The sequence below is a fragment of the Mizuhopecten yessoensis genome, unplaced genomic scaffold (genome assembly GCF_002113885.1).
Source record: "Mizuhopecten yessoensis strain PY_sf001 unplaced genomic scaffold, ASM211388v2 scaffold10595, whole genome shotgun sequence".
NCBI lineage: Eukaryota > Metazoa > Mollusca > Bivalvia > Pectinida > Pectinidae > Mizuhopecten > Mizuhopecten yessoensis.
The window spans coordinates 44232-67812 of record NW_018408625.1 but is presented as its reverse complement, the minus strand read 5'-3'; the positions used below and the strand labels follow the sequence as shown (position 1 = coordinate 67812).

Genomic DNA, 23581 nt, shown 5'->3' with positions numbered 1-23581 from the left:
TCAGAAACGCGTAAAATTTGCAACTAATCAAATGAAAACATTTCAGTTGGTTTTTCTCTAAAATGCTCAATCTTACATACATTATTTTTTTAAAGAGATAAGCGATATGGGCAGTAAAAGCGCGCAGGAAAAACCAATTTCAATGGAGAAAAATGACGTAAGTCCAAAGTGTAGTGGATATTTATTGCGTCTCTTTCTTTATGTACGCAAATTTGGCAGATTTATTAGATTGTTGCTTAAAAACTGGAACATCACAGACATTCACAACAACCAGTTACATTGAAAATGACACTGTTCTTTTGTAGAAACATACATTCATGTCTGTCATACAATTTTCTATTATATTTAGTATTTTCTATTTTATGACGCCAGCACACTTATTAATATATCTTCCTCTCGCAAAACTTATGACATCAGCAAAACGTGTACATTTCTTGAATAATCAAATAGATCAACATACGGATCTGTCATCCCCTGTGATTTGGTAATGTGGATATGACAATCAGGTTATGCTTGCTACTTTCACTTTCGCAATGATTTACTAATGTTACGACCAACATTTATGTCGTAGATTTCATAGAAACATGTACTAAAATGTTACTAATGTCACCCTGGTTATTAAGTCATGACAAATATGGTGTAACATTTTAAATTTGTGACACATGATTTTGCCAGAATTAAACATGTTATATACATTAGAAACTAAACTAAACAATTTATACTATGTAATTTATAATCACTCTTGTTGCCATGTACTATGTATTGGAAAAAAATTGATTCCGGTGAAGAAGATTGTCTAACCCTGTACTAGAAATAAACATAAGTTAATTATGAGAAATGCAGCATAACTGTATTGGGTCAATTGCAGGTGACCAGGTAGCTCATACAGTTGGTTAGGGCGTCCGTCTAAGAGTTTTGAGGGTCCTGGGTTCGAATCCCAGTGCTGCTGTTGCTTTTCTCCCGTTAAATTTGGTACCCAACCAAAGTAAACACACAGAAGGTGGTATAATATAGAGTCATGTGTGTCATCAGGGTAAAAGGAAGGAGGAACTGAACTGATTCAATTGCCGGTGACTAGTTAGTTCAATCGGTTAGAACACATCCTCAATATCTAGGGGTTACGCTCACTTTCGCTCTCTGCACTTAGTGGAATATGTCATGACAAAATTGAAGGCACGGAGATAGCTGTTTGATTGGTCACAGGTAAACAAAACTGACCAATCGCTAGGCTGATACCTGTCCTTTGAAGATTACAAAGGAGAGACGCCCAACTTCAAAGCCCGTTAATTTTTACTGTTATATGACCGCAAAATTCTTTTGATGTACATCAAAGGATCAAACTAGTCTTCTTGTCTCATCTTCAAGGTGCTGCACACTTAGCCTTCAATTTTTCTATGACATATTCCAGGGGTTTAGAGAGCGAAAGTAAGCGTAACCCCTTGAGAGCAAAAGTGAACATATCGAGGATGGTTAGAACATTGGTATAGAGATTCTTGGCTTGGATCTGGATCTGTTCATTGCATTTCTCTTTCTCCTGTTACTGAAATATGTGTGAATATACAGACATAGTAAAACCTGTAAGCCTATATAGCTATGTAACCAAGGCATAAACAATGTGTGTTTGTATTGCAAAAGAACTGGATTTCAAGGGGAAATGTGTCCCTGGGCAATCGTCATTACTTTGGAGAAAAAAACAAAAATTGTTGTCCTTTATTTTGACAAGAAATTTGCAAACAATTTAGGCATTTTTCTCACAAATTTTATTACATAATTTGGTCATGGAAAATTTGAAATTTTTGAAAAAATTTAAGAGGCTTATAGAAATTTTATCAAGAATTGTTTTAATTTGGAACTTTAATTGCCAGTTCTAAAGACCGATTAATTTTGGGAAAAAGAAATTATATCAAAGCATTAAGGCTGTTGATCATGAGTGAGTAATGTTTTAATGGGACAACAAAAACATGGAAAATAATCAGGGATTTTTAGAAAACAAAAAGAGAAAATTATACATTTTATGATATAAATTTATAATCTATTTCTTACATTTTGTTTCCTTTACAGAAACCAGACTCATCACAAACTTTGCAAATGCAGCTTAACAATGGAAGAAAAATGATTGTGTTCTGAGGAATGTAAAAACCATTCATCTGATAAGAGAAAATATTTCAAAATGTGAAAAAAATAACACGATGCAAAAATAACTGAATTTATATAAAATAATTTGGTGACAGTGAAACAAAAAGATGGCTGATAACTTTCAAGACATCCTTTATGAAATTGTACATGGTTTACAAGATGGAATATTAGGAACACTGAAGATTCCAAAACTAGGAAAAGCTGAGAGCGAGGAGGTAAAGAAGGATCAAGAGCCGATGACAACCTTGGCAAGACGTAGAGCCGAGCGAAATAAAGACAAAGAAACGGTTCAAATCAAAGAAAGGTGAAACGTTATATTTGTCTAAACTGCACAGTTTAAAAAACTGCTCGGTCCAAAATAAAGAAAAGTGAAATGTTGAATTTGTTTTTCGGTTTATTGATCTCGGGATTTGTTAGTGTAGCGGAACTAGACAGGGTTGATTATCGGTAGCTCAATTTGTAGGACGTTCGTCTAAAGTTCAGCTAGAGGATCCCGGGAATACCATCGCAATTACATTGCTCTTTCTAAATTGCCTAATGCAAAATTTGTATGCTTGCCAATTAACCCTTGTTTCAAGTATTGGGAATACGCTTGGAAAATGTATACCCGAACCTAGGATGTAAATAGTTTTGTCATTTATCAGATTCCAGTTTCTTCCATAATTAACAAATGTTAACTGTGTCCAAAGTTGTTGGGGATCATGAGTGACTTTTTTAATCAAAAATATTATTTTAATCGGAAAAATATGATAAATCAATTTTTGAATTTCATTGCATGTTGATTTATTTTAGGTAATATGATCTTAAATTATTAATTAAGATGATGTTTATTTCTAGTTGGAAAGCAAATGAGTAGGATATTGATAAAAAAATCATGGATGACTGAATATTTCAGAGAACCGAAGATCATACAGAGAATAATAATGTGCTGTGCTTGGAACGGTGGCATATTCTTGGTATGTACTGCACGTTAGGGAAATTAGCAGAATAAGCTCAGAAATCTGCGAAAATATGTTTAATTATATTAATGGTTACCATTTTTTTTTAACAAGAACATATCTTTTAGGGTGACTAACCTGGGTAGCGTTCCCCATTTTGCCAAACTTTAAATTTGTTTATGCAGAAAAGTTATCCAGATCCTGTGGGCTGACCTAGATACATATTATGCATTATTGTAATTATCAATTTCATGTCATCAGATTTTTTCCCCATTTTTTTGACATCATATACCGGTACATAAATTGGGATGTACGATAACAATTTCTTACTCCCCTGGCCCCTGGACTGATCTATCACACACGTATGGGAATTAGAAAAGAATCTTACATTTACTTCACCGATTCTTATATTTATGTAGTTCTTAATCCACAGTCCACAACAACTCCTTCATTTCCTGAGATGTAACATGACTATGGCACAAAATAAAATAATCAAGATACCGATTTACCAAATGAAGATTATTTATACATCTCTCTGGTCAGAAAAAAATTTTGATTTTTTTTCTCAAAATCTTTTGTTTTGTTGAAAAATATTTTTGTTTTTAAACTTTCCTTCCAGAATTCGTTGAAAGTTTAAAACATATACATGACATCTTCCATTTTTTGAAAGCCTTTTGCTTTCATACGGAATTGTATCTCTTTTCTCTATATTATTTCCCACATTTAGTGTTAAAAAACGTGATTCTATACGAGAGACAAATACTGTAAACATACTATTTTAGCAGATTTCAAATCCAAAATATTGCTTAATAATGATTGTGCCAACTGAATTTTGGATATACATTGTTCTCTATATTGCATATTCATGTACATGTATTGTGGGTGGCCAATTAATCGATGCGCTAATTCGATTTGTTCATATATTAACTTCGAGTGCACTAAAATAATTTTGCGTCGTGTGCTGTTGTCAAAATTTTACCTCCTGTAAAGCTAGCTTTTCATGTGTACGGACCCTTTCGGATTATGGCCAAAATTTTATTCTCGAACCAAAGAAATCTTCTTTCTTTTGTACAAATGTGAAGCTCACATAGCCCACTTCATCATGCTTATACCAATTTTAGTACAGTTTTTATTTTTATAATTTTTTTACATATCATTATACAGGGGTTAGCCATTTAACAAAAATATCACCCATGGCCACAACCCTCTACTGTACACTGCTACCTAGGATATAGCGATCAATAGTTTTAAATGTCCATGTGACTGTAAACATATAAATAACACAAAACACGAAGAGCCCCAAGATGGGCGAAAGCACTAGCCAATTATAGTCTTCATGTTTTATTTTATTTATATTTTTACCGTCACATGGACATTTAAAACTATTTATTGCTATATATTTACATTTGCCCCCGCGCCGTCCCATTACAACAGTGTTAGAGGGCAAGTGTAATTATATAGGCTCTAATTACAACTGCTCAACTATAATTACAACTGCCTGTTTCAGGTGTAGGAATATGTAAACAAACAAAATGGCCGCCTGAAATGTATTTTGAAGCAGGGCAAATGGTTTTTGTAGGAATGTGTCTTAAAAAAGAAAAATATGTAAATATAAAAAATATCTGGTTGTCTGGATGTAATTATTGTTGATATAATTACAAGTGGCCTCTGGCAAATCTACCATAGCGGGTTTTATGGAATTTGGCAGAAGCCACTTGTAACTATATCAACAATAATTACATCCAGACAAACAGTTATTGTTTAAATAATACATGTGATACGGGACGAAGACTTGTAAATGGAAATGGAAAACTCCTGAAGAGCTCGAAGTTAGGCGAAAGCGCTAGCCAATTATAGTCTTCCTATTTTGTTTTATTTATACCAGGGTACGTATATATGATAAGTATAAGTTGTAAAAACTTGTTTCATAATTACATTGTAAAATAGATAAAGTTAATATTTTATATATGAAGTGGAAACTTTTGTACCAATCACAAGACTTCCAGTGTCGTACAGATATCCGAACAGGAATTTGAGATCATCAACAATCAAATGTCCTCTTATGAATGTAGTTTTGATGTTTTTATTTTTCAGATGAGCATCTTCCTATTCAATCACATGCTACTACCCATTGTTCAGTTACTCATTGCTGGAATCTTTGGTAAGGTTTTAGTAGTTCTATATATAGGATCTTACATGAGTTTCCATTTCATATGAGATTTATGAAACTCATCACAAATTTTTCATTTGAGCTTGCCAGAGGTTCGCTAAATTGAAAAAATCTTAGTCTTGTTTCATAAATTTCATATGAAATGAAAACGAGTGTAAGATCCTTTTGATCACATAATCAAGATTTGGGGCATTTATTTGTGTAAAGCGACAATTTTCATACAACCTTGAAATGTAAAAAGACGCCATTTTGACTCTGGTGCATAAGTCTGTGACGTCATGTAGTTGTCCTAGGCGTGACGTCACAATGGAAACTTACAACCAATCACAGGGCTGATAGGTCATATTACATTGGTTAATGCGCCAAAAAATATGCCATGTGTACAATATTCACTGGATAACACCACCGTAAATTATGTGATGAAAAGATTTATAAACTATAACTCATTGTTCATTTGATAATAATTGGAAATCCTTGGTAAGGTTTTAGTAGTTCTATAAAGATTTACTCTTCCACTCCTTTATAACTTTAGTGGGCTCATTCATGTATTGATCTGGGCAAGTCCATTATGGTCTACAGTGTTGAAAGGGTTAATAAACTGTTACCCATTGTTCAGCTGATCATAGCTGGAATCTTTGGTAATTAAGGCTTTAGTAGTTTTTATACAGATTTATAAACTATTAGCAGCAATTGTGTGTAAAATTGGCACCACATTTAATTTAACCCTTCCACCCCTATGTAACTTTAGTAAACTCTTCCATGCTTTTATCTGGATGAGTCCATTATGGTCTACAGTGGTGAAAGGGTTAAGGATCCCCATACCATTGCCAAAAACTGTAATTATGAAATTTGCTTGGCCAACATGGCATTATGGCTTTATAAAAATAGATCTGAAAGAAACCCATACTTTTAAGTCTTTTGCAGAAATTTTATGAAAAATAATGAAGATGAAACAATTTTCAAAAAAGTCAACAGTGCTGAGAGATAAAATGCAGCAGCTGAAGCCTGTGATCGGGATTTGAATGCTGGACATTTAATCACAAATTCAGTTGATCTAATAAAATGAGTAGCCATAGTTCCCTGGCCAAGACAACAACTACAGTTACATTCAAAAATGAAATTAAGAGGAGATAACCCTTGTATTGATAAATGAAATTAAGGGGAATTTACTCTTGTATTGAAAATGAATTAAAGGGGAGGTTACTCTTGTATTGTTAATGAAATAAAGGGGAGGTTACTCTTGTATTGTAAATGAAATAAAGGGGAGGTTGCTCTTGTATTGAAAATGAAATAAAGGGGAGATTACTCTTGTATAGAAAATCTTCAATGGAATTCTCTAGTATGTTGCATTGCCTGCAGTGGGACATGGATCCTTAATTTCTTATATAAATATATGTTAACCCTTTCACCACTGAAGACCATAATGGACTCATCCAGATTAATGCATGGTAGAGTCTACTTAAGTTGCTTAGGGGTTAAAGCAAATGCTTTCCAGTTAATTTGCTTTTAAGATATTGTAAAGAAATATCAGGATATTATATATTGTAAATTTACATTGTTTTTAATGCTCTCTCGGACTCGCACGGTAGTCTAGTGGTAGGACGCCGGGCTCGGACCGAAGGGTGGCAGGTTCGTATCATGTTATGGCACTGTGTTGTATCTTGAACACGATAGGTATACCCTAACTTGTCCCGTATTTATGATTTGCTGTGTTTTGTAGGTAGATCGGAGAACACTGTCTGGGGATGGATTGGACCTATTCTCTCCTGGACATTTAGTGCTCTTTGGATCCTTCCGATATTTGTCCTCAGCAAGGTCGTCAACAGTCTTTGGTTTCAGGTAGATAAACGATACATATGCACATACAGAATTTGCCGCTTCCCGACCGTCTCACTGAAAAAATGACAACAATTCCAACCCTTTTTTTTTCTTTTTTTTTTCTTCTGATAAATGATTTCTTAAAGAAATTCAACATTTCTAGAGGTAAACAAAAATTCCCTTCCTACCCACTACAAAAAATGGTGTGTTAGGAAAACTGCAAAAAACTTTTTTTTTAGGGATGGCCTTGGATGTACCACGTATATACCGGTAGATATAGATGAAACTAAAGACAAACTGTGAATATAAAATACAACATGTTTTGCTTTGTTGACAAGTATCCTTATGAATTAAATGGTTACAGACAATTTAAATTGCGTTCATATCATATTCTCAATTTGCTGTTAAAATGGATAAAACACATTAAAATATTTCATCGTTTTAAAATACTGCAGCTGTCTTTTAATGTATAAAAGAATACCACTGTGATAGGATTACTGAATGAATAAGAAGAACTAAATAGGAAAAACATTTCACTGTGTTAAAATATCATGAACTGACCTCTTCTCCTCGTAATTCTACACTGTAAACATCAGGGCTGCAACAATACATTTAAAACATGAGGATGCAATACGTATCACGATACTGTGGTCACGATACGATACGTATCACAATACTGTGGTCACGATACGATACGTATCACGATACTGTGGTCACGATACGATACGTATCACGATACTGTGGTCACGATACGATACTGTGGTGAAGATACGATACTGTGGTCACGATACTGTGGTCATGATACGATACTGTGGTCACGATACAATGCCTATCACGATACTGTGGTCAGGATACAATGCCTTTCACGATACTGTGGTCATGATACGATACTGTGGTCATAATACGATACTGTGGTCATGATACGATACTGTGGTCACGATACGTATCATGATACTGTGGTCACGATACGATACGTAACACGATACTGTGGTCATGATACAATACTGTGGTCACGATACGATACGTATCATGATACTGTGGTCACGATACAATGCCTATCACGATACTGTGGTCATGATACAATGCCTATCACGATACTGTGGTCATGATACGATACTGTGGACATGATACGATACTGTGGTCATGATACGATACTGTGGTCATGATACGATATTGTGGTCATGATATGATATTGTGGTCATGATACGATATGTATCACTATACATATAAGTAACAGTAGAAGCAAATAAAAAAGATATGTTTCAAATTTTTAATGGCAATATTACAACTGGAAAAAGACTTGGTCCAAAATGGGCATGACTTGAGAGTTTCACACCTGTCATGAGGTGCATGCCGAGCTGGAGTTTTCACTCCCCATGTTGGATCCTATTAGAGTAGACTAAATTCAGAAACGACAAAATTCTGGTAACCTCATAAGAAAGATTGTGTATTGTACCGTCTTCAAAATATTGCTATATGTAGTCGCCTCACAATATATCATTGCAGCCCTAGCAAAAATATTAATTACCTGACAAACACGCAAAAATAGACCTGTGCCAATTCAGAGCTGTCTACTGTATCACCTGCCTGGCGTATACGACAGGCTCTTACGTGGCAGTGTCACACTTTTGAAAAACATAACCACCCCTAGCAACCGTTACCAGGGTAAACTAGGCAGTGAAGTAACCAACAGAACTGTTCTGGGCAATTTGCTAAAATGTTGTGAATATAATCTTTAAAAGCTCGCCACTTAGCCAAACAAAATACATTTGGTGTTTCCAGTAAACTTACCCACCCTAATTTTTTGTGCCTACCCAAATTTGTTTAAGGCAATTTTCATAGAATCACCATTAAAGTCAAGAACACTCTCCTAAATAAACCACATAAAAATAGTTTTAAAAATAAAACTTGTTACCTACACCTGTCCTAATGACCCTAAATTTTTCCAACAAATGTGTTACAGGAAACATACATATTTGTTTGTCTGGCCTTATAAGATCCACCATAATAGCTAAACCTACATGTAGGACTTTCTGTTTAGAGGTAATTGACATTACTGTTTAGAGGTAATTGACATTACTTTTTAGAGGTAATTGACATTACTGTTTAGAAGTAATTGACATTACTGTTTAGAGGTAATTGACATTACTGTTAAGAGGTAATTCACATTACCGTTTAGAGGTAATTGACATTACTGTTTAGAGGTAATTAACATTACCGTTAAGAGGTAATTGACATTACTGTTTAGAGGTAATTAACATTACTGTTTAGCGGTAATTGACATCACTGTTTAGAGGTAATTAACATTACTGTTTAGAGGTAATTGACACTACTGTTTAGAGATAATTGGACTTTCTGTTTAGAGGTAATTGACATTACTGTTTAGAAGTAATTGACATTACTGTTTAGAGCTAATTGACATTACTGTTTAGAGGTAATTAACATTACTGTTTAGAGATAATTGGACTTTCTGTTTAGAGGTAATTGACATTACTGTGGTTTGGTTTGCCAGGATATAGCTGATGCAGCCTATTTCCAGTACAGAGGGAAACCCAAACAGTTCAACATCAGCAGCCTTATAGCCGACATTAGCTTCAGCATGCTTCTCCAGGCCTTATTTCTTATACAGGTAAAGCATGATTTGGTTTGGTTTTTGTTTGTGTTTTAAGTCCTATTAACACGATAACTGTTATGTATAGAGACTAGCCTATATCCGGATTATTATCCTGAATGTAGTCACCCCCTAACGTTTTCTGCATGGTTCCGGTTTATACTACACATGTTTGTAAAAGTGCCTGGAGCCCGCCATTAAAGATGCTTATAGCAGTTGTGTATTCAATTAAACCTGTTTATATATATGGCCGCGGTGCACGTGGCCAAGTGGATGCGGTGCCTGACATTCTGCTACCGCTAGCCCTCTGCCACTTGGTGGCGAGTTCCAGGCTTACGTGAGGCAGTCGCCAGGTACTGACCATGGTTTTTCTCCGGGAACTCCGACATTCCACCACCACCCAAACCTGGCACGTTCTTAATTGATTTTACCTGTGAAAGGAAAATATTTTACTGGGCAAAATGTTCCCTGTATATATTATATTATTACTATTATCACTATTGCAAAACATTTGCTCACAAATTCTTTTCAGAAGTAATATTCCATAAAATGCACATGTTGCGAAGATGGTTAGGTAATCCCCAAAAAGAAAAAAATATGATTTTTCATATTTGGTGTGTATCAATTTTTATCAGGGTCGTTTTGATTTATGCATAATGTTTGGTTTGTCCTCCCTAAAATGCAGCAATCTTTATTGCTCGTTAAGGCTCACCAGAAAGCTATATAAGGTTGTTAGAAATGATCCATCATTCTACACTGTAAAAATAATCATGTTTGTGGACTCAAATTTAAGCATATTATCAAATTTTAACAGATCAGCACATTGATTAATTTGCATAAGATATAAATGGCTAAAATTAAAACATCGCTACAGTATGTACAGTAAAACTTTGATGCATTGACCTTCAGGAGGCATGGTAGTCTAGTGGTAGGACGCCGGACTCGTGACCTAAGGGTTGCGTGTTCGAGTCACGGCACGGCACTGTGTTTATCTTTGAGCAAGATACTTTATTCCGCTTGTTCCAGTCTACTCAGCTGTAAATGAGTACGTGGTTGGGCAGTGCTAGAATTGTAGAATGCTAGCTGTTAGTGCCGAAATGTATGCTCCTCAGGGAGTTGAGAAAGGTATTGGCTGGTTGCAAAGACCCTATAACCACAGATAATAATTTGTGAACCGCTTTGAGACGACCTACGAACTAGGTTGTGATAAAGCGGTATAAATAAGAACCTCAAATTAGTATTATTCGTTTCATTTGCCACCTTGTTTACCTCCAACATATTTTGATGTCCCCTTTTCTCATTTTCTTGAGAATTATTAATAAATTTCCCTTAATATAACGCCAAACCCTTTTATAATACCAACATTTCTTTGGACAAACAGCGGCAGTATAACAAAGTTTTACTTACTTACTTTTAAAAATGATTACGAACAACATTTTTTGTGGTGATTTTTTTGGGTTATGACAAATGATACAGTATCAGATATCAGAAATCATCCTCGATAATCCAGGGTTACGCTCACTTATGCTCTCTGCACTCCTGGAATATTTCATAGCAAAACTGAAGGAGACAAGAAGACTAGTTCGATCCTTTGATGTACATCAAAAGAATCTCGAGGTCACATAACAGTAAAAAATTGACTAACTTTGAAGTCAGGTGTCACCCCTTTGTAACTTTCAAAGGACAGGTATCAGCTTAGCAATTGGTCTGGGTTTTTTTTACCCGAGACCAATCAAACAGCTTTCTTTGTGCCCTCAATTTTGCTATGCCATATTCCAGGGGTGCAGAGAGCGAAAGTGAACGTAACCCTGGGTTATCGAGGATGATCAGAAATAAGCTCAACATCATTGAAGCATATATTTGAAAAGTTGATGACACTTGTAAATGTGAGTTTTTATCCACACACAGGGTACGCTGTTTATGTTCCTGCCTATTCCTGCTGTGGGTCAAATTATCGGCCATATCCATATGGCCCTTCTGTACTCCCTGTACGCGTTCGAGTACAAGTGGCTGAATATGGGTAGGTACATCCAGAGGTTTGGCTCTACTCAACTCTCTGAACCCCTGAAAAACTGTCATGATAAGCCGGAGTAATTTTCTGTACTCTCTCTGTTTCATAATACAGTTTTCAGTGTCTTAAATTGGTAAAAATGATGTTAAAAAAAAAAATAAAAAAATATCATTCTTATTAAAAATTTAATGAATTAATTAATTATTATTCATAAATAATCAAATATTAATTGTGAGTTAAATATATTTAAGAACATGTTTGTGTATTATTATTTTTTAATTTCAAACAATTGATTAATTTATAACTCATAAAGGTTCTGGATGCTGTTTGGTTGAATTTTCTACCTGCCAACGTTATGGCTTGTCAAAAATGCAAAAGTTTATGGTATTTTAGGCTTACTTTAGATTATATGACAAAATACGTCAATTTTCGGGGTATTGGTGATCCTGATAATTTTATATGTGGTACTAGATTCTCAGAATTGCTTCTATTTCGTTTACTGGACTTTAAAGTTTGATGAAACTTGTTGCAGCTTGTTTAATAAAACATGACGTACCATTGAAAATTGTGTGGAATTTTCGTTGTCATGAAGGTTTTACAGGGAATTCGAAGTCAGTGGGAGTGTTGTTTTCATGGAATTTAACACACCTAAAAAATGATCTGCTTAAGAACTCACCTGTCTTCATATAGATTATTCCAGAATAGTGAATTTATTACAACAGAAAGTAGTGCATGTTACTAGACTACAAAAAACACACTAGTTACAACTGTAATTTTTGCTTCTGCCCTTCATCAGTCGAATTCTGGAAAAATGGTGTAGAATCACTTTTTCCTAATACCTGCAACTCTTGAAGGAAAGTAGCCGGAAAATTTTAATGCGTAACATTCTAAGATTTACAGGTATATTCCCCTTTGGAGATTTATCACCATAAATGTTTTTGCAGTTTCATCAAAATGTTTCTCAACTTTCCAGGTTGGGAGGTTCACAAGCGATTAAGTCACATTGAGAGCTACTGGCCGTATTTCTTAGGGTTTGGTCTGCCCATGGCTGTCATGACCTCCCTTCATCCCTCTGTTGTCATCAGGTATGTTTTAATTATCAAGTTGTCTCCCTTGTATGAAAGTTTATGGTGTATATTTCCCATTCTGTGTTTCAGTGAATGTATATTTCCCATTCGATGTTTCAGTAGATGTATATGGGAGGTTCACAAGCGATTAAGTCACATTGAGAGCTACTGGCCGTATTTCTTAGGGTTTGGTCTGCCCATGGCTGTCATGACCTCCCTTCATCCCTCTGTTGTCATCAGGTATGTTTTAATTATCAAGTTGTCTCCCTTGTATGAAAGTTTAGGGTGTATATTTCCCATTCTGTGTTTCAGTGAATGTATATTTACCATTTTTCAGTGGATGTATATTTCCCATTCTGTGTTTCTGTGTATGTTTATTTCCCATTCTATGTTTCAGTGGATGTATATTTCCCATTCTGTGTTTCTGTGTATGTTTATTTCCCATTCTATGTTTCAGTGGATGTATATTTCCCATTCTGTGTTTCTGTGTATGTTTATTTCCCATTCTATGTTTCAGTGGATGTATATTTCCCATTCTGTGTTTCTGTGTATGTTTATTTCCCATTCTATGTTTCAGTGGATGTATATTTCCCATTCTATGTTTCAGTCGATGTATATTTCCCATTCTGTGTTTCAGTGGATTTATATTTCCCATTCTGTGTTTCAGTGGATGTATATTTTCCATTCTATGTTTCAGTAGATGTATATTTCCCATTCTGTGCTTCAGTGGATGTATATTTCCCATTCTATGTTTCAGTTGATGTATATTTCCCATTCTTTGTTTCAGTGGATGTATATTTCCCATTCTGTGTTTCAGGGGATGTATATTTCCCATTATATGTTTCAGTGGATGTATATTTCCCATTCTGTGTTTCTGTGTATGTTTATTTCCCATTCTATGTTTCAGTGGATGTATATTTCCCATTCTATCTTTCAGTCGATGTATATTTCCCATTCTGTGTTTCAGTGGATTTATATTTCCCATTCTGTGTTTCAGTGGATGTATATTGATGTATATTTCCCATTCTGTGTTTCAGTGGATTTATATTTCCCATTCTGTGTTTCAGTGGATGTATATTGATGTATATTTCCCATTCTGTGTTTCAGTGGATTTATATTTCCCATTCTGTGTTTCAGTGGATGTATATTGATGTATATTTCCCATTCTGTGTTTCAGTGGATGTATATTGATGTATATTTCCCATTCTGTGTTTCAGTGGATGTACATTCTGTGTTTCAGTGGATGTATATTTTCCATTCTGTGTTTCAGTGGATGTATATTTCTCATTCTGTGTTTCAGTGGATGTATATTTCCCATTCTATGTTTCAGTAGATGTATATATCCCATTCTGTGTTTCAGTGGATGTATATTTCCCATTCTACGTTTCAGTAGATGTATATTTCCCATTCTATGTTTCAGTGGATGTATATTTCCCATTCTATGTTTCAGTAGATGTATATATCCCATTCTGTGTTTCAGTGGATGTATATTTCCCACTCTATGTTTCAGTGGATGTATATTTCCCATTCTATCTTTCAGTCGATGTATATTTCCCATTCTGTGTTTCAGTGGATTTATATTTCCCATTCTGTGTTTCAGTGGATGTATATTGATGTATATTTCCCATTCTGTGTTTCAGTGGATTTATATTTCCCATTCTGTGTTTCAGTGGATGTATATTGATGTATATTTCCCATTCTGTGTTTCAGTGGATTTATATTTCCCATTCTGTGTTTCAGTGGATGTATATTTTCCATTCTGTGTTTCAGTGAATGTATATTTCACATTCTATGTTTCAGTAGATGTATATTTCCCATTCTGAGTTTCAGTGGATGTATATTTCCCATTCTGTGTTTCTGTGTATGTTTATTTCCCATTCTATGTTTCAGTGGATGTATATTTCCCATTCTGTGTTTCAGTAGATGTATATTTCCCATTCTATGTTTCAGTAGATGTATATTTCCCATTCTGTGTTTGAGTGGATGTATATTTCCCATTCTGTTTTTTAGTGGATGTATATTTCCCATTCTGTGTTTCAGTGGATGTATATTTCCCATTCTATGTTTCAGTGGATGTATATTTCCCATTCTTTGTTTCAGTGGATGTATATTTCCCATTCTGTGTTTCAGTGAATGTATATTTACCATTCTGTGTTTCAGTGAATGTATATTTCCCCCTCTGTGTTTCAGTGGATGTTTATTTCCCATTCTTTGTTTCAGTAGATGTATATTTCCCATTCTATGTTTCAGTGGATGTATATTTCCCATTCTATGTTTCAGTGTGGATGTATATTTCCCATTCTATGTTTCAGTAGATGTATATATCCCATTCTGTGTTTCAGTGGATGTATATTTCCCATTCTGTGTTTCTGTGGATGTTTATTTCCCATTCTATGTTTCAGTGGATGTATATTTCCCATTCTATGTTTCAGTCGATGTATATTTCCCATTCTGTGTTTCAGTGGATGTATATTTCCCATTCTATGTTTCAGTGGATGTATATTTCCCATTCTGTGTTTCAGTAGATGTATATTTCCCATTCTGTGTTTCAGTAGATGTATATTTTCCATTCTGTGTTTCAGTGGATGTATATTTCCCATTCTGTGTTTCATTGGATGTATATTTCCCATTCTCTGATTCAGTGAATGTATATTTCCCCTTCTATGTTTCAGTGTGGATGTATATTTCCCGTTCTATGTTTCAGTTGAGGTATATTTCCCATTCAGTGTTTCAGTGGATGTATATTTCCCATTCTGTGTTTCAGTAGATGTATATTTCCCATTCTGTCTTTCAGTGGATGTATATTTCCCATTCTCTGTTTCAGTGAATGTATATTTCCCATTCTATGTTTCAGTGGATGTATATTTCCCATTCTATGTTTCAGTGGATGTATATTTCCCATTCTGTGTTTCAGTGGATGCATATTTTCCATTCTCTTTCCTGTGTTCATCATTAGTGCTAATGAGGCTAGTGAACCCACAAGGACATGGTGAGTAATATTTTATTAAGTCTACAATTTGTAGGAATGTCCGTCTGTTTTATGCCCATTGGTGTAAAATAGGGAAATTCCACCCAAAGAGGTTTTCAAATGAGTTTAATCCCTAAGCCTGACGAGGTTTTACATCCAATTTTAAAATCCTGGATGTGGACTATCCCTATCCTACTCCAAGTCATGAAAGAGTATTTTTGTTTTATTCCAATCATCTGAGTTGGAACAAAAGACCACTAAGAGGCATCACAGATTTTACAACTGTTGAATTTTAAAGGTGTAGCCTGGAATTTATACCCAGTAAATTTGTTCCAAAAACAAAAGGGTCGATTTGAAGATATCTTAATCACATATAGATGTACAGTATTTTGTCTACAAATTATTCAGTGCACTTGGTTCAAAAACAATCAGGGTGTAAGTTTTCATTGGTTGGTGCTTTCGTCACTACTCTGAGATAGGTAATCCCACAGTGTTACTCATCCTCGATATCCAGGGGTTACGCTTACATACGCTCTCTGCACCCTTTGAATATGGCATAGCAAAATTGAAGGCACAAAGATAGCTGTTTTATTGGTCTCGGGTAAAAGGAATCCTGACCAATCGCTAGGCTGATACCTGTCCTTTAAAGATTACAAAGGGGCAACACCCGACTTCAAAGTTAATCAATTTCTACCGTTATGGACCGTGAGATTCTTTTTATGTACATCAAAGGAATGAACTAGTCTTCTTGTCTCGACAAGGTGGCGCACACTGAGCCTTCAATTTTGCTATGACATATTCCAGGGGTGTAGAGAACGTAAAGAGCGTAACCCCTGGATATCGAGGATGGGTGTTACTTTTCTAAACCAGAACTGATTTAAACAACATAGCAAGGTACCCGAGGGTATTTTGCGATTTTGGGGGTCAATACTATGTTTGCGAAAAAACGATCTGCAGAATGATATGACAGGCGTTGAAATGAGCTGCGAAAATAAACTTAAAAACTGTTATATGTCATCATGAAATAGATGTGATGATTTGCTTAACAATAACAATGCTGTCATAATGCATATTCATTTGATTATTTGACATTTGATATGCGGAGTGTATAATCTGTTCGCCAAAACACCAGGAAAATTTAGTTCCTTCTCTAACGAAGATAGCGAAATTATCATCCTCGTTAACGTGATTTCCTAATTTGTGATGAAAATCGCGAAAAATATAAGCCTCCGTAAAGAACCCGTTATACACGTACAATGTTTGTGATGTCGAACAATATTTACACAGTATTCATTGCAATGGCAATCTAATGCAATAAGTGTAGTTGCCAAAACCTATTCAAAGATAGACATTCAAAAAATACCAGCATATGTTCCCTTAGCGCAGATCAGATATTAAGCCGAGTTATTTTATATTACGTGAAAGTGGACAAAATTTCGTGTTGTGGAAAATACTTGCGTTTTTCATGCAAAGGCTTATTTATTTATCATATAGAATAAAGATTTATAGAATATAAAGATTTCAAACCATTGATAGCGTAAAAAAAAATCAAATCAGAATAATTCCAAGGGGTCCTAACGTGCACACAAACAGTTATTTCGTCTTTCACAATTATAATAGCAGATCAATTTTGGTTAATATTTAAAACTATGCCTTTTTTCTTTTTCAGCGCGTTTCCTCTGAAGGTGTTTGCTCCTGTAGTTGCCCTCTCCAATGCTATTTTCCGTCGTGCCACTGTGGGTAGTACAAACGTTTCACCAGCGCGTTCCAAACCGGTGGTGCCACCTACTGGGAAGCCTAAAAAACACGTTGGGATATCTAAATACAGCCAGGAGTTCAGCTGATATTATTATTGTGTAGTAGTTTTCTCCAATTTTAACGCTTTTTAATATCATTGCTCATCAATTTGATATCATTCATGATTACTGCAGTGTTGGAAAAAACCCATTTGGAGCCCCATTTTGTGCCGGAACTCTTCTGTGTGTGGAGGTATAGATGAGATCTGAGAAGAAGTCCCCGACGTTAGACATTTTCCTTATTTAATACATTTTTATTAACAATATCTGTGTAAAAAAAAAGTTGTTTTTAAATGAGTTCATATTGTGTGTGACAAGCCTGTACATAAAACCTGAAGCATATTTCAGAAAAAACAGACACAATGGGAATGTCTTCAAAAATCCTTTTCATTCTATGTTCACTGGATCAATAAAAACAACCCTTATCTGAGTGACTAGAATTGAAAAGTCTTCAAGAAACGTCACCATTTTGAGGGGAATTTGCAAATTTGTGTGAAACTCTCTAGAAAATGCCACCATTTTTGCCCTTTGGGTGAATTTGCAAATTTGTGTGGAAATCTCGGGAGAATGCCACCGTTTTTGCCATCGAGGTGAATTTGCAAATTTGTGTGAAAATCTCGGGAGAATGCCACCAATTTTTGCCCTGAACGCAAATTCACAACATCGCAATGTTGTCCCTGAGATGTCTCTGTAGAAGGTATTAACATTACATATTAAACATTGATGTGATTATGTTTTCCACTGCACACCACTCCTATAGGTTTATTGACAGTGAAATATTATTTAACCCTTTCACCACTGTAGACCATAATGGACTCATCCAAATCAATACATGGAAGAGTTTACTAAAGTTACATAGGGGTGAAAGGGTTAGTTCCAAGACTGTGTTGTTCTGTGTACTTACTAGTGAAGTTTTGATTTCATGACAAAAAACAATAACAACTATATACGCTGTGTTCATTTGTTTCTTAATAAAATGTTTGTGATATATATTTAAAGTTGCAATCAAGACATAATTTAACTTTTTGAGTTTTTGTGAAAATAAATATCTCTCTAAAATATGAGTGATTTACAAACCAAATATTGTGTTATTATGCACATGGTCTAGAGGAATTAAACTTCCCGTATCCTGCTGGCAGGGATCAAATAGTGAGTTTAAAGTTTAAGAATATTCTTCTTAACCCTTTCACCACTGTAAACCATAATGGACTCATCCAGTTAAATGTATGGTAGAGTCTACTAAAGTTACCTAGGGGTGAAAGGGTTAAGTCCCACGAGGCCCAGGACCATATTTAGTCATTAGTTACCTAAAATGGGTTGGAATGAAGTTTCATCATATCAATGACCTTGACCTATTTCGTAGGTAATAGGGGTCAAATATGTTAAAAACTTTTGGAAGAAGCCACGAAACATGGATATGTTGTTTAAACCAGCAGTGCAAATCTGACATATTTAGTATGTTATGAATAATTCATGTATTTATGATATATGTTGTGTGAAGGTCAAAGGTCAACTTTGAGTGCAGACTTGGGTCAAATTTTGATATGTACTAAATTAGGCTTAAATCTTTAAATATCTTATTTTTATGTTCCTTTAGGCCCAAAATTGTGATACTTAAACAGCGGGTATCTAGAAGGGAGTGCTATGAAGTTGTCTTATACATGGATATATATATATAACTTTACCTACTTTCCCAGGACACGGGGTGTTGCTTCCCTGCCGGGAGACCACATATATGCTTACTTGGTATAAAGAGATGAACACAGTCCTGCTACCAGTATTTGGCTCCAGGGTCCAGCCCATTCGGACTAGCTCCTTGTATCATAATATCAACACCATCATGACTCCATCAATAACCATATATACAATCGCTGGGCATAGAGAGACTACCAAAGCCATGCTTTGAGGATTGATTCACTCAAGCTCTTTAACTGCATGTACTATGCTGGTGAGAAGAAACAAATACTCTCTTAATACCAAGATTCCCAAGTGCCTTGCCGATCCCAGGGGACTAAGGTCATTAGTCATAACTTGGAAACAGTTTAAAGATCCCATCATATGACCACAGATGTGCTTGCTTGCTGTGAACAGCAAATTAGGTCTTTACAACAATGAAATTGATGACGTCACAATAGAGGTTGATGACGTTACAATAGCAAACGTTGTTATTCTGTCTTTTTGTGAGCAGGTATTGATTGTTACGTCATTTGTTTGTGAGAGTAACGTCATAATTCTTTGAGAAACGACGTAATTTTCTTACACAAACTAATGACGTAACAATCAATACCTGCTCACAAGCAAGAGCAGATCACTCTGCAATACAAATAGGGCGGAATAGTCTCACAACAACACTTGCCTTCTCAATGCATTTCAATGGAAGGAGGTGGAGCAAAAATAAATCTAGCTGTATTGAAGTGTGATCTTGGGGACTGTCATCCTCTAACGTATAGTATTCATGTTTTATACCAGAAGTCATAACAGACCAAGGTTCAAAACTTGTTATAAATGGTACATTCACGTCAATCCATGTTAACAAAAATATCGGTTATCACTTTTAGCCCACCATCATCTGATGTTGGGCTATTCAAATCACCCTGCCTCCGTGGTCTGTGGTCCGTCCGTGGTCCTTCCTTAAACAATTCTTGTTATTGGTATTTCTCAAGAAGAACCAGAGGGATCTTTCTCAAAATTTTTATGTAGGTTCCCCTTGGTCCTTAGCTGTGCAGGGCAACTTTTGAGACTGATTGGATAATTAACATGGCCGACAGGCAGTCATCTTGGATTTTGAAAGTGAACGTTTATTATTGCTATATCTCTGGAAGTACCAGAGGGATCTTTCTCAAATTTTATATGTAGGTTTCCCTTGGTCCTAAGTTGTGCAGGTTTACTTTTGTGACTGATTCGATAAACAACATGGCCGACAGGCAGCCATCTTGAATTTTGACATTGAAGGTTTGTTATCGCTATTTCTCAGGAAGTACTGGAGATATCTATCTCAAATTTTATATGAAGGTTTCCCTTGGTCTATAGTTGTGTATATTAACTTTTGCGACTGATCAGATAAACAGATTGACAGACAGGCAGACATCTTGGATTTTGACAGTAAAGGTTTGTTATGTTTCTTTTTTTTTTATGTAGGTTCCCGTTGGTATGCATATTTTCTTCTGAGACTGATCGAATAAACAAATCTTTGATAGTGCTATTTCCAAGGAAGTACTGGAGGGTTCTTTTTCAAATTCTATATGTAGGTTCCCCACTGTCCTTTATTGTTCATGTTTACTTTTGAAACTGATCAGTTAAACAAAATGCCCTACCGACAGCCATCTTCGATTTTTGACATTTAAGGTTTGTTAGTACTATTTCTCAGAAACAACTTGAGGGATCTTTCTCAAATTTGATATGTAGGTTATCCTTGATCCCTCATTATGCATGTTATATTTTGAGACTAATCATAAAAGCAAAGTGGCTAAAGGAAGAACTTAACAGATCTTTCTCATATTGCAATGATCGATTCTATTTCTTTCACATTAAGTACTGTACTAGTAAATATGTGAAATGACAAACTCACTTTGAAGGTTGGCTTTCAAACACATCAGTATTACGTTTAGATCACAAGTTACCTCAATGTGCGTTTACTGTTAACATGACTCGATCAAACAGATAAGAGGAAAGAAGAGAAAAGATCGAACTGACAAAGATCTAATGAAGATGGTACAAAGGTGGACGCCAAGATCCCTCTGGGATCTCTGGTTATGACATGATATACATTGTTACACCTCAAGTGAATTTCTAGCTATTTGATTGGTTGGGAGAAAATTAAACAAAAAATTCTGTCACCCTCCGAAAATACATTGGTTTTAAGGGGCGCGGGTGATATTGACATGAGACAGTGAAAATATCACATGCGCGAAAAATGTGCGTCCACCGCTTCGTTTCCCCACCGTGATGGTCACAAGAACGTTTTACAGCAACAGCCAATTTTATGAAGCGCCGGTGCGATAGCGATTGTAAACAGCAGACTATCAACATGATCGAGGTTTGCTGCCGTTTCTGAGCTACAAAGACTTTTGGTGTAACCAAATAGATATGACATTCATTAGCAGGTGACAGTGAATATTGTCAACCCTCGGGTGACAATGGTTTTCTCGGGTTGACAATATTCACTGTCATCTGCTAATGAATGTCATATTTATAAAATGTCCTGGCTTTATTTGCCCTTTTTAGCTAAGCCGCTCTGAAAATCCTATCAAAACAATAAAAAAAACTATGGCGTCTGAAACCAACAAAATGCACCCTTTGTTTGCACAATTTAACGTCCGCAATGTCAATAGTTGATTGAGCATTTTTAAACATCCTTATATTGGCTCAAAAGTATTCGATACTAGGCATTGCATCCTCAATATGAGGGGTTACGCTCACTTTCGTTCAGTGCACCCCTGGAATATGTCATAGCAAAACTGAAGGCACGAAGATAGCTGTTTGGTTAATTAGTCTCGGGTTGAAAAAAACTGACCAATCGCTAAGCTGATACCTTTCCTTTGAAGATTACAAAGAAGAGACGCCCAACTTTAAAGCCTGTCAATTATTAACGTTACGTGACCGCGAGATTCGTTTGATGTACATCAAGTGATCGAACTAGTCTTCTTGTCTCCTTCAATTTTGCTATGACATATTCCAGGGGTGTAGAGAGCGAAAGTGAGCGTAACCCCTGGATATCGAGGATGTTGGTATTGGGAATTGGACAAAACTTGTACACGAGATGTAATGGCAATCGTTAGAAAAGTTCTCGTTTTCTACCCAATTCATTAAACATGCATTTAATAGATATGATATAAGTATGCTTGTCAAACTGGACGAATTTTAGTACCTGGTTAACCGTTGAAAACCCTAGTTATAAGTTAGCATACCATCCTCAACCTTAGTTAACTACAGGAATGAAACGGGTATCTTCCAACTTATATTAATCACTGTTATTGGCCCTGATTGGTAACGCGCAGTAAGTCTCGATGTGGGTGACAACTGGAGTACCAGGAGAAAAACCAACGTGATCGGGCAGGGGACCAATACCTGAGAATTAAACCTCGTCTCTTTTCGGAATCTAAACACATATAGTCTAAGTTTAGTTTGTTTGTGTTTTACGTTCTGTTAACAGCTATGGTCATTTAATGACGTGCCATGATTTGGTGGTGGAGGAAAGCCGGAGTTCCTGGAGAAAAACCATCGACCTGCGGTCAGTACCTGGCGACTGCACCACGTAGGTCTCAATGGTGAAGGGCTAGTGGTAGCAGAATGTCAGACGCCTTGACCACTTGACCGGCCCCTCCACAATATAGCCTTTAAGCTCTTGTCATGACAAAATAGTTATATTGTTTCATCTTATTATGTTTAATCATGCTGAATAATTGAAGAATTAGAACATCATGTTCGTCGACAAATCTCAATTTTCTTTAATCAATGCCCGCCCCTCCATACCGAGGCTAAATCTGATGTATGTCCAAATTCACAAGAATCATAATTGTACAAACAATTGTCAAACCTTTGTGGATGAATCCTGTCCCTATGCACTATATTGTTTCCCAGTGGCGTAGCATATATGTATGCTTGTATGCTCAAGCATACAATAAAATTTCATCATTTTTTTTAATCATATATTTCATTGATTTTTTTTTTATGAGTAATAATGACCGTCTGCAACAACCATAAAAAGGGAAAGAAATATAAAAAAATCTTAGTCCGACGGAACATTATACCGTGTTGTTCTCATATAATCGATTAAGGGGCTTTTAGTCTTATCATTAGCAAGTAAAACTTTTACTTGTTAATACTCAAGACATAAAGGAGTTCCTAGAACACGGGAGATTGCGTTTAGAGCTAAGGGGAATTCGTTTCCAGCTGTGAAAGCATACACTCCGAAAAAATATTTGCTACACCTCTTTCCGTTTAGATGTAACAGTAGACCAACACTCCCGATGACCAGGTAGATTAATCGGTTAAAGGGACAGTAAAACAACTTGAAGTGTTAGTTCGAATCCTGGTCTAGACCCACTGAATTATTTTTAATCTCAA

General features: G+C 35.7%; 1 protein-coding gene across 1 annotated transcript; it reads left to right on the top strand.

Moving 5' to 3' along the window:
* Positions 1 to 94: 94 nt before the first annotated feature.
* LOC110461275 (etoposide-induced protein 2.4 homolog) lies at positions 95 to 17797 on the top strand. The gene is made up of 10 exons (XM_021514692.1): positions 95 to 157; positions 2062 to 2440; positions 3032 to 3092; positions 5169 to 5235; positions 6965 to 7083; positions 9575 to 9691; positions 11582 to 11693; positions 12658 to 12769; positions 15666 to 15740; positions 17389 to 17797. Exons 2-10 carry the CDS (start codon positions 2244 to 2246, stop codon positions 17561 to 17563), a joined length of 1035 nt encoding a protein of 344 aa, XP_021370367.1. The 5' UTR covers positions 95 to 157; positions 2062 to 2243; the 3' UTR covers positions 17564 to 17797.
* The last annotated feature ends 5784 nt before the right edge of the window (positions 17798 to 23581 follow it).

Excerpts from the sequence above, each read along its gene's own strand:
- LOC110461275 (XM_021514692.1), top strand. The coding sequence starts at position 2,244 with ATGGCTGATAACTTTCAAGACATCCTTTATGAAATTGTACATGGTTTA. Across the intron at positions 7,084-9,574 it reads TCAACAGTCTTTGGTTTCAG|GATATAGCTGATGCAGCCTA; the intron begins GTAGATAAACGA and ends TTGGTTTGCCAG. Across the intron at positions 15,741-17,388 it reads AGTGAACCCACAAGGACATG|CGCGTTTCCTCTGAAGGTGT; the intron begins GTGAGTAATATT and ends TTTCTTTTTCAG.